Source organism: Carassius auratus, chromosome 27, assembly GCF_003368295.1.
Source record: "Carassius auratus strain Wakin chromosome 27, ASM336829v1, whole genome shotgun sequence".
In the NCBI taxonomy this organism is placed as follows: domain Eukaryota; kingdom Metazoa; phylum Chordata; class Actinopteri; order Cypriniformes; family Cyprinidae; genus Carassius; species Carassius auratus.
In genome coordinates, this window is record NC_039269.1 from 1766413 (window position 1) to 1778842 (window position 12430).

The 12430-nt window shown below is 35.1% G+C and overlaps 1 protein-coding gene across 2 annotated transcripts in view; it reads right to left on the bottom strand.

Moving 5' to 3' along the window:
• Positions 1-10648, bottom strand: part of LOC113045036 (ras suppressor protein 1-like) — a 25242-nt gene extending 14594 nt beyond the window's left edge. Inside the window, exons 1-7 of one of the 2 annotated variants that reach the window (XM_026205151.1) lie at positions 10487-10648; positions 10262-10373; positions 10003-10053; positions 6719-6839; positions 4155-4273; positions 2555-2637; positions 1972-2086 (exon numbers count right to left, since the gene is read on the bottom strand). In XM_026205151.1, the coding sequence (XP_026060936.1) occupies positions 1972-2086; positions 2555-2637; positions 4155-4273; positions 6719-6839; positions 10003-10053; positions 10262-10370 (598 nt within the window). In that variant the 5' untranslated portion in view covers positions 10371-10373; positions 10487-10648. Of the gene's footprint in view, positions 1-1971; positions 2087-2554; positions 2638-4154; positions 4274-6718; positions 6840-10002; positions 10054-10261; positions 10374-10475 lie in introns of both variants that reach the window. The other variant, XM_026205152.1, reaches the window with a different exon arrangement.
• Positions 10649-12430: the final 1782 nt, after the last annotated feature.

A 12430-nucleotide genomic window follows, 5' to 3' on the forward strand; every position in this document is an offset into this window, starting at 1 on the left:
ATTGAAAATACTGGATGAGATGAGACGAAACAAGACGAAACATAAATTAACAAGAGATAAGAGTCACGAAACGTGATGATATAAAAAAGAGAGTGGGGAAAAAAAGATGCAAAGTAAGAAACCTGAAGAGACCAGATTAGATGAAATTTGATGAGAAAAAAGATATTAGATAAAAAAAAAGAAAAAGAAGAAACAACGAGATGGGATATGAAGAGACATGATAAAAAAAAAAATTAAATGAGAGGAAAGAAACAAGACATTAGATTAGAGACCTGCTGAGATGAAATTAGATGAAAGAAAAAAGAAAGAAAATGAACAAACAAACAAAAGATAAGACAAGAAGATAAGACTAAAGAAAGGGGGGAAATAGAGTAAATGAGACTAAAAGCAAAGTGAGAAGAGAAGAGAAGAGAAGAGAAGAGAAGAGAAGAGAAGAGAAGAGAAGAGAAGAGAAGAGAAGAGAAGAGAAGAGAAGAGAAGAGAAGAGAAGAGAAGAGAAGAGAAAAAAATTAAGAAACTGGACACAAAAGAGAGCAGATAAGTCAAGAGTGAACAGAAATAAGATGAAAAAGAGAAGATACTAGAACAGAAACTAAATGAGACAACAGAACAGTCTTAAAAAAAGAGGACAATGAGAAGAGCAGAAAGACGAAGACAAGAAACATGACAACACAAGTCCAGAGGAGAAGCAGAAGAAACAGTACAGGTCAAAGTGCTAATGTGGCTCATCTCAGCTCACAGGGGGGCTTATTAAATAGTTTCTGATTAGCAAGTGTTGAGCAGCCTATCAAAAAGAGGGTGAAATTAAACCTGATCCCCGGCACACAATGACACAGCTCACAAACGCAGTCAGACACAACCGTTAGTGAACATCACCCCTTGAACCAAAAAGACCTAGACAGCAGAACCAAAATCTATAACTACTTCAGACCTCAGCGTTCAACCAGACGTCTGCTCTGTTCAGTTTCCACCCTCCTCTTCCTCTTTTCATATAACAGTTTAAAGCATCAGCTTTACACATGATATATTCTGAGTGGTAAAGATTGTCTATCTGTCCTCCTTGCACACTCTCGTTCACATCCCTTGCTTTTTTCTCCTCTTCTCCTTCTCCTTTCCTTCTCTTGGCAAGTGCGCTTGGTTGCTCCTTGTTAGCTGGGCACGTCTCTCTCTCACACACACACACACACACACACACACACACATGGCGGCGGTGGGTCTTAACGAGGCCGGTCTGAGGAGTGGGATTACAGGGACATGACAGAGGGGTCCTAATAAGCTACACGCAGGAAGAGTCTCCCCTACAGAGTGCACGGGACAAAGACCTGCTGACCGGAGCGTTCACACTCACAACAATGGGCAATTGCTAAAACACTACATAACTCATAAAACTAAAATTTGAAACAATACGTATGTGTTGCAACCACACAGAAACACACTAAGTCAAAACTCTTCAGTCATGGTGCTAGTGAGTGGTGTTGCTGTGCAGGTGCTAAGCAGTTCATGCTAAAAAAGCATGTCTCTATGCAGTTGTTAGCCTGAATTTTGCTATCTGTAACTCATTCAACTGCATGCCACACATACATTTGTAAGCCACTTTCTCCATTTACCTTCTATGGCCATACAAACTTCAATAATTTACATGCAATTTCTCCCGACAGACAAACAAATGGTTTGAAATTCATGCAACAAGCTAAAAGAGGAAATTTTCCCAAAGTGAAGGCACTCGGGTAGAGAGGAGTTCAACCTAAGTTGACCCGAGCAATACCACTCTTAACGCAAAGCCTCCAGCCGATCACACAAAATATGACAAATCTGTAGCTAATTAGAATGCACGGGTGTGTAAAGTATGGATTTCTTTGCTTTAGGAAGATGTGTATAGGTTGCATTGCCATTAATCAATCATTGATTCTTTGCTCTGAAATATATAGAATGTTGATCCAGGAACATGTTGTGCACAAGTTAATGTCTCACCAAGTTCAGGAGGCAGTACAGTGAGTCTGTTCCCTTGAATGTGAAGTTCCTTCAGCTGAGCCAGATCTCCGATCTCTTTGGGTAGAGAGATGAGGTCATTGTCCCTCAAACTCAACTGAGAACAAAGACAGAAGAACTGAAGGGTGACAGCAAACAAACAAACTGGCAATAATCAAGAAAAGTTATTTTCTTGGAGGGACAGAGAGCATTAAATACAATATAAAAAATATATATATATTCAATCTCATTTACTTTCTTAGTAAACGAGTATGATTTATTTATGCATGTGAAATATAAATAAATTCACAAAATAAGTTCATACTGTAATCATTCGTAAAAAAAAAAAAATCGGAAATTTTTCGAAAATCAAATTTAATAACAATATTTTTGCTGACATAACCATTTATGTCTGTGACCCTGCATTGAGTCCGATCTTAGCGAACACAGGGTTGAAGATCAGCCTGTAAATCACCTCTCACCACATCTGGACACACACACTGCGGAGAATAAATCCAACACACGCGACACAGAGCGCCGCCACAAAAGCAATTGATTTCAGAGGCAATTTAGATAAATTACTCACTATCTGTAGCTTGGCTAGCTTGCCGATGTCTGGGGGGAAAATCTCAAAATCGTTGTCACTGAGATAGAGAGCGCGGAGGGTGGCTGAAATCAGAGAGAGAAGTGTGTGTTTGTGTGTGTGTGTGTGAGAAGTATTGCAAACACCGATCGATAGATACGGTCATCTCTGATTAATACTACATGGCTACAATATTACACTCAAGTACACACACAACATCAACAGTTTGACAAATAGCATCAAATACACACTCATACTGCGTTCTTGAGCACCACATCAGATAAACACTGAGAAAAGCAATAAACACAAAATAGGGCAACAACTAATATGTATTTTGGTCATCTGGAACTGGGATTTTTAAAAAGTCCCACCCACTTACTTTCCATCCAATGATCTGATTAATTAGTGCAACAGCAACAGCCAATCATATCCATTTCAACTTTCACTGCTGATATGACTGCCACTCCAAACACCAGTGATAAATGGAGGTTTGAGAGCATGTGTGTGTGTGTGTGTGTGTGTGTGTGTGTGTGTGGTTAGAGTTTCGAGACCTTGATTAATGTTAAGATGGTGCTTTCATTATGTGGCTGCCATTAACATAACAGGTTGTTAGAGCCCATCCTCTGACGGGACCAGCTGATTGGACTGATGAGGATTATGATGATAATGATGAAGACGATAAAGTTAACAGTTATTTTGTTTCCATATTGTTAGTAGGTTGTCTGGTTCTCGTTGCAGTTTATTCTGAACTGGTGCCTGAAATGCAAACGACCACAGTCTGTTCTTGTTTAAGTGGGTAAATCTGAAATCAATAGGCCCACAAAAATAAACAAATGGAAATTAGTGGAAAATTTGTGACTTTGTGGTCACAATTTCAAGCTGTCTAAAAAGTAATCAAGCACTGACACAAAACCAACTAAGGCAAAAGTTTCACCCAACGGACAATATGGTAATGCCACTTTCTTTCCTTATATTTAAATGAGGAAAGACTGAAATGTCCAAAAACGTTCATCAACATTTTGTTTTTATATCTATAGCTAATCAACAATTATTATTTACAAAATAATATCATACATGTTTTTTTTCTTCAATAAATCAAATCAAGATTAATAAAAACAAGATAAAAAAAAAAGATTATGAAGTACAGATGATACATTTTTAGGATTCCTTGATTTTTAGTGTTTATTTGAAATATAAATATTTTGTAACATTATAAATTTGCCTCTTTTTATCAATTAAATGCATACTTGCTGAATAAAATTATTCTTACTGACCCCAAATTGTAATGTAATTTAAATCTGTAAATTAAAAAAAATAATAATAATAATTGTTTAGTTTTACAAATTTAAAAAGCAGCTTTATGTTATAATATAGGAAATATTCCAGCCACTAAAGCAAAAGGGAGACCATTTTTAAATAATTTTTAACTCAGTTCAAATGAAAACCTGTGCACATAAAATTGCTAACCAATCACAACTGAGCTACATTTTTACATTTCTTCTCATTTTAGTCCAGAATATACGTTAAGAAGTCAATTAATGGTATTTTGTTCTGAATTATTAAGAATGGTACAGGTTACACATTGTGTGTGTTGCAGACTTACTGAGGTAAAAGAAATTCCCAGGCAGTGAGGTCTCGTTCAGGTTGTTGTACGTCAGATCCAGAACCTCCAGTGCCGGAAGAGATCCAAACCCTCGCGGAAGAGTGCTCAACCTGTTCATCCTACACATCAAGACAATAAAACGCCATTTTAACCAAATCAACAGCTTCACACACAAACTCACACACACATCCACTCACAGACACACACTTCAACTATTGACACAGGGGAACCCATTGAAAATCTATAGCAGACCTACTCAGAGACAGAGACAGAGCAGTCTGCACAGATCCATCTCACCGATTATGATTGATATTTTAAATGCGTCACAGATTTATAACACAGGTCAACATATCTACTCACATTTATAACCTCAAAGTTAAATACAGAGGGATCCAAAAGTCTGAGATCACTAGTGAAAGTGTGAAACCACTTCTACTTTGAATTGTACTAATTTAATTCAACATTTTTAATTACAAATTATCAACATGACAATTAAGGATGTCTTATATTTGGTCTGCCCCTCTTTTGCTTTCATAAGTGAAATATCTATTTTACACATTAAAGCAAATCTTTTTTTGTTTTGGATTTAAATTACACTAGCATTCAAAACTTTAGATTCAGAAAGATTTTTTTTTTTTTTTTTAGAAATTAATACTTTTATTCAGTAAGACCACATTTATAATGTTACAAAAGATTTCCATTTTAAAATAAATGTTGTTCTTTTTAACTTTATATTCATCAAAGAATACTGAAAAACAATTATTACAGTTTACACAAAATATTAAAGCAGCACAACTGTATTGGATATTGAAAATGATAAAAAAGGTTTCTTAGGCACCAAATCCACAAATTAGAAAATTATATATATATTAAAATACAAAACAGAATTTTATAATATTTTATTATATTACCGTTTTATATTTTTGATCAAATAAATGCAGCATTGGTGAGCTGAAGATACTTCAGCCTTTCAAATGTAACACAAACTTTTGAACAGTAGTGCATATTTGAATCCCAGATTTTCACTAAGGTCTCAGACTTTCACACAAAACTAAATTTTAATATTCAGTTAGTTCTCCAATATTAAAAGTGTGTTGTGTCTATAAATGTTACAATCATATCCGCTCTAGAAATCTAACAGATTGAATTTTGGCTGGAAAACTTCTGATAGAGAACATGAAATCTGAAATTGGACGTGCTCAAGGTGTCCGATGACACTGATAAAACACGAGAGAGAGAGAGAGAGAGAGAGGCACCCAAATCAGATGCTGATTAACTCTTGCTTATATAAGCGTATGTCCTCCTTCTCTTTCTCTCTTTCTTTCTTTCTTTCTTTCTTTTAAATGACACTTGGTTGCCATGAAGACTCGGAAACATTAGCAATGGATTTCAAAGAAACAAACAAATAGATTCCACTACATGTTTGTGAAGCAATTACCAGAGAAAGGGAATTGTTTTGACAAATGAGATCAGGATAATGGTCCAGCCACACGCTCACACGCACATCCGCACATTTGATTCGGGAGTAGCAGCCAGGAATACAACAAGCCGGCTTATGTTTTCAAAGATTATGTGTAGAAATGGTGCGTCTGACAGCAAATCGATAAAAATGTGCGGTGTCAGACGTGAGGCAGATTGTGCTGTGCTTTAATCCTGCATGATATTGTGGAAGGAGAAGGAGAACACTTGGGATTCGGGTGGGGCTCAGGTGGGGTCTAAACACCAGGGGGTGACCAGAGGACCAGGGATGAAGGGAGTCAGAGAGGAAGAGGAATTAAGAAAGACAACAGCGTTGTTATTGTCAAGGCTTCTCAACCTCACAAAGAAGGAGTGACGACCTTTCCACTGTCTCTAAACCAGATATACTTTTATAACCAGGAGATTAGAACAGTGCCTGATCCGACAACTGGATCCTCCTCAGGATAAACAGTGACATTTGGGCAGGTTTTATGACCCACGAAAAACCTTTCGTTTTGAAAAACAGAGGAGACGGGAGGGGGGGAAAGAAAATCAAGAGAACCAAATTAAGGATATAAGGCGAGATGAGACGAAAGGAGATGATTCAAGAGGAAGAGAAAGGAAAGAAGACAAATCGAAGACAAAAAAGAGAATGTGAGATGTGAGAAAAACAGTCAAGAGTAGAGATAAAACTAGAAGAACAGACGTGAACACAAGAGAAAGAACTGGAAGAGAGAAAGAGAGATGAAAGTATGAGAGACGAGAAAAAATGAGAAGAAAGGAGAAGAAAAAAGAGATGGAAGAACAAAATGAGAAAAGTAGAGAAGAGAAAAAAAGAAGATAAAAAAGCAATATCAGAAGAGATGAGAAAAGAAAAGAGGAGAAGAAACAAGAAGTAAAAGGGGAGTGAAAACCCAAAATGAATATATGCAAAGAGATGCCAAGAGAAGAGAAGAGAAGAGAAGAGAAGAGAAGAGAAGAGAAGAGAAGAGAAGAGAAGAGAAGAGAAGAGAAGAGAAGAGAAGAGAAGAGAAGAGAAGAGAAGAGAAGAGAAGAGAAGAGAAGAGAAGATCAGATCAGATCAGATCAGATCAGATCAGACTAACCCAAGGTTCAGATGTTTAAGTTTTTGAAGGCTACTGATCTGGGTTGGAAGCTCCTCAATTTGATTATTGAACATGTTCAACACCTCCAAGTTCTTCAGCTCTGTAATGTTTGGAGGCACAGCTAAAAAGAGAGAGAGAAAAAGAGACAGTGAGGATAAATTCTGCAGGTATCATCAAAACATTTCAATTGAGTATATTCTAATCACGACGAGGTCTAATGATCAGAGACCGAAGGTTTTCTGGTGACCTGCAGAGGTTCAACGACTAATTATCAGAGTCAGCGAATAGACATCCCGTCTTTGATGGCTCAATTATGGGTCACTACCCCAGCAATAAATTTGACATTTTAATGATGGAGGCTTTAGCATTACGGATCAGCAGCACCCCTCCCGCAAGGCCATCCTGCCCCTTTCTGCAGTGGACAGAGATCGAAGGGAAGAACAGGCGCTCTATCTGATTACTGGCTGATCAATGGCCCCTCATTACAGAGGAGGAGAGGTGGGAGAGGTCTACACAAACAACATGACACGAATTCCACCATAGAGATCAACGAGAGCTCCTCTGCCCCAGACACAGAGGAACAATGATTCGACTGTCACGCAAATTATTCAAAACTCCAACAACGAAACAAAAGCCCTCTTCAGCACACATCTGTATCACTTCATAATAAACATTCACTCACAAAATATGAATTTACTACTAACGCTTTCTTTTTTCTTCTTCTTTTTTTTTATTATTAAATTAATATGATTAAATGTTTATTGTAAAGTGATGCATATGTTTCTTAATAATAATAATAATAATAATAATAATAATAATAAAGGCTAAATTAATTAATAAAAAAACAATAATAAAAAGTTGTTAATAAATGTTATGTGATCTGCACTTTTCAGCACATGCTTGGTAATAACAAACAAATGTTTTTTTATCATCATCATCATCAGTAATACAAATAATTTATTATAATACATTTAATTATTATTCATTTATGTATTATTATTATTATAATGTACTAATATTGCTAATTCCACCACCAATAATAAAAACATAACTAATTCATTTAATAATTAAAAATAATTAAAAGCCATCACCAGTGTTATATATTGTGTATTTTCAGCACATGTACTTACTTAATGTATGAAACATAAATTTTTATTATTATGTTCATAAATAATAATGATAATAATAACCATGTATAAATCATCCTAAAAACAATAATAAGAATGAATGGCTGGCTGGCCATTATCAAATGTTATGTAATCAGTAGATCAAGAACTATCAAATATGAGACTGAGTAACAGTGAAAGTGTTACAGAAATGTACATTCTAGACATAAAAATGACTCAAGTTTGCTTGAGTATGTTTCAGTCTGACCATCCAGTTCCCAATTTGTGCATCTATCCTCTGACCTTTCCACCCATAAAAGATACTTGAAACATATGATTTGTTTCCCAATGTCTCTATGGAACTGTAGAGACACAGCAGAACACTGAACCCTTCGTGCCATGTCAGGGTCCCTGACACATAAGACTGATCTCCATCCTTAAGACTCCTACACTCTATCCTCTTAAACCACAGATTAGACTTTAAAGCACTATAGGCTGTCCTTCTACTGGCTTTTCTTGCTTTTTGTATGCATAAGTTGTGAGTAAAAAATCTGCTTGTAAATACTTTGTTTTAAATGTGTATGTGCATTATTGGAGGCTTTTAAACAGGCAGAAAAGGCTGATGGTAACAGGACAAAGAGTATACGGCTATATAGAGCAGAAAGGTTTGGCCCTCTCTCTCCTCTCGTTCTCATTACCTGAGCTGTTGCCTGCCCGGGCCGAACAGAAGCCCTGCTTTACTCATGAGCCACTAATGAAAGGGTTCCAAATGTCACTGTAATCCCGACTACCCTGAAAAGTTCAAAAGATGGCAGATTCCCTGTCTCTGCTCTTGAACCAGGCAGGAGGAGAGAGCGGAGAGGAACAGAGGAGTAAATGCAGAGCAGTAAGACTTTAAGTTTAAATTTTGTAATTTTTTTTTAACCAAAAAGGGGATAGAATGAGTGAAAAAGTTTTAATATACTGATTTTTTTTTTTTTTTACAAAAAACTGAAAAACTAAGAAATACATATATATATAGGAAATATTTAGAACTAATAATAATTGACCACACACATTAACCACATGTATAGTTTTCTATAATTATATTATAATGTACTATATTAAAATAATATAAGTATTTACTTAATACATATTTAATTTCATAATCTTTTCTTTTTTCTTTTTAAAACAAAATAGATACATTTTGCTAGTGGTCTCAGGCTTCTGGACCACATAAAGTTTTTTTTTTTTGTCTTTTTTTTTTCGCCCTCATTTAAGCAAACTACAGACAAGCGTGCGACCGGTAACGGAATAAATCAATTCCTCATCTGCAAATCGCATAAATCGTATTAAAAGGCTTTGATCATTACTTCAGATGCTACGTGACAGAAATTTGCCTCATCACTCTGAGATCTTCAAAGAGATTAAGGGAAAAGATTCCTGCTAAACAAACAAATCACCCTGTACAGATCAGATGAGAGTGAAGACGGCTCAGAGCTGTTAAAGTGCACCCAAAGATTACGATGGAGGGGAAAACAAGAACCACAAATTACACTGACAAACAAATTTCTCCTAATAATAACTCTCTGCATACTCCCAACTTACTAAGATTATCTTTACACTCACACGTAAAAGAAACAAGACAGTGATTGTTCACAGATGAATATGAATATGTTCAATGAATATGTTTCTAACTGCTAATCTCCAATCTTTATTATTATAGTACTTAAACTGAGCAGATTATTAAATCAAACAAACAGTGATCAGTAAGGGCAAGACAGCCCTCTAGTGGAATTACTTTCAGTTCTTTCAAAATTAACTATGCTGTTAATTATCATTCTATCAAATAATTAAATCAAATGAACTATATACGCAATACATTAATAACTCAAGCAATTAAAATTAATATCATTTTATGTATTTTTAACAGTTCCAAAAATTGTATTGCAACTCCCCTATTGCGTACCAAAATATATATTTTTAAACCTTCTGCTTAGTTGTTTTCTAGATTTAATTTTTATTTTGTATCCAAAATCATATCTGAGATTCATGGAACTGCCTTTCCAAAAAATAATTTGCCTTCTAAGTAACCATCACAATCTTCATTCCTAGGCACATCCATGCTATAAAACTTACAGATTTTTTTTTAAACAATTTCTCAAAAATGTAAACACAAAAAAAGACGGAAGAATATACCATTCAGCTTGTTGTGACTCAGGACCAGTTGGGTTATGTTGGACAAGGTAACTACAAAACAAAAATAATGGCACGTTTAGTTGATGATGTCATTGCAAAACAGCGCCAACGTGTTGACGTCACCAATCTTCCATACTGTAAATAGAGACAACTTACAAAGAAAGCCATTTAGCTACAGTGTAAACAAATTAGACCCATTGCACACTTTTTAATTAACATTAAAACTTTAATCTGTTATAGTAACTATCTGCAGACTCACATAGTCCAGGAATATCCAGCAGGTTTGATATTCCTCTGTCACACATGTCCACCTCCGGTATATTCTTATCCCGACTCTCCTCCACTATCTTCTTCAGTGACTTTGACATTTTCTGAAAGACAATATTAGCTGATAATCTTACGAAGAGAGTTTTGCCACTTTTGCCTTAAACAGTGGGCCAAATCCAGTCATAAACATCATATAAAGAACTCACTCAGTATTTACCTAACTGTGCGGGAAATACGCAAACATGCAGGGCAAACAGAAAACAAATATCCAAGTACTCCGGCCAGTAAAACCAGATATTTTTGAAGCAGGACACTCGCTCACACCCAACCGGAAGTTGATGGTATGTCTGCAAAACTCTCGCATTCCTTCCATAAAAGGGTATTTCCGGGGTACCGGAGACAGGAAAAGAATGTCAGGCAGAACTCGGTTGCGTTGTCCAATCAGGTGCGGAACCGTTGAATAAAGGCACATATATGTCCAATCAAAATGATTTCCATGCCACCGGTTTGCATCCTTCGACCAATCAATGGAAATGTACAGAAGACGTGCGGAAAAGCATTCTTCTAATGAGCCTTCGTTAATTACTAGCTATTAATCTGTTTGATTAAAATTTAGAGCAAGTATATACGTACAATATTATAGGATTTGTATAGGCATATCTGAAGACACTGACACATTTGAACGATACTATGATATAAGTTCTTCAATGAGTTATATACATTTTATTTTATTCTTATATTATTTTAATATAGGACCCAGAAGTTTTCAGTTAGCTTTTATTTAATTCTAAATAGCCCTATACAAATCTTTGTCATGAAACTAAAAATCCTTGACCCATATTTTTCAGTTTTATAAATGTTTTTTTTTTCTTCTTCATGATAAAAGGCACTAAAGTTAGTAAGCCATAGTTCAAAAATATTTACATTTAATAAATCACAATGTGCTCAGTCCTGCAGCGTGTTACAAGCAAAATTAATTTATTGTCAAGAATGAATGTAAAGTTTAATGGTTTTAATTATTATTTTTTTTATTTATTTTTTTACTTTTTTGAGAAATAGATAACATTGATAGAACGTTCTTGAAAAAGTTTTTTTTTTCTAAGTGTAAAATTAGTACACATTATTTTATCCATCTTTAGTATTCTGATAAATACAGCCTGAATATGTTTCATTACCATATTTGTTTGTTGCATCAATATTTCATAATTATTATAAATAAAATTTGTATTATAAAAGGTTAAAAAAAAAACACGAAAACCTGTCAAGAACATATCCAAGCATACTCCACCTCAAAATTAAATGTGTGTGTGTGTATATATATATATATATATATATATATATATATATATATATATATATATATATATATATATATATATATATATATATATATATATATATATATATATATATATAATCAACCAATCACATGGCAGTTGCTTTAGTACATTTAGAGGTGTGGTCCTGGTCAAGACAATCTCCTGAATTTATTATTTTACCGCAGTCCCACTTTTTTTTATTTAATATTTTCTCGCAGAGTGCAGCCTGTAATATAATGATGACATGATTATCTTTTGACTCCCTGGACCCGCCCCCGACACGGCACCTTGCAAGTTGCTCAAAATAAAGTCAGATAAAAATGGATAAGAGAAAGCGCAAAGGCGGCGCTGAAAAGGCCAGAATAAAAAAGAAGAAAGCTTTGGAAACTGACGCGGCCAAATGTTCTAAGCTGAGTACATTTTTTCTAAAAAAAACAAAAACAAACGAAGACAACGAGGCCGGTAAGTAAAAATGTAAATTATGTCATTAATGACTCACCCTCATGTCGTTCCAAACCCTTAAGACCTCCGTTCATCTTCGGAACACAGTTTAAGATATTTTAGATTTAGTCTGAGAGCTCTCAGTCCCTCAATTGAAAGTGTGTGTACGGTATACTGTCCATGTCCAGAAAGGTAATAAAAATATCTTCAAAGTAGTCCATGTGACAGTTCACAAAATCCTATGCAAAACTTAGGCTACTGTTTTTTCACTGAATTGGAAATGATGATATTTTTCAAAAATACAATGAATTATAAGGCTGAAGAGAACAGTGTGCCTATTGCAGACTTATGTTATGAGGTTTTAATTACATTATTTTAACATAGTCAGACATGAACTAAAA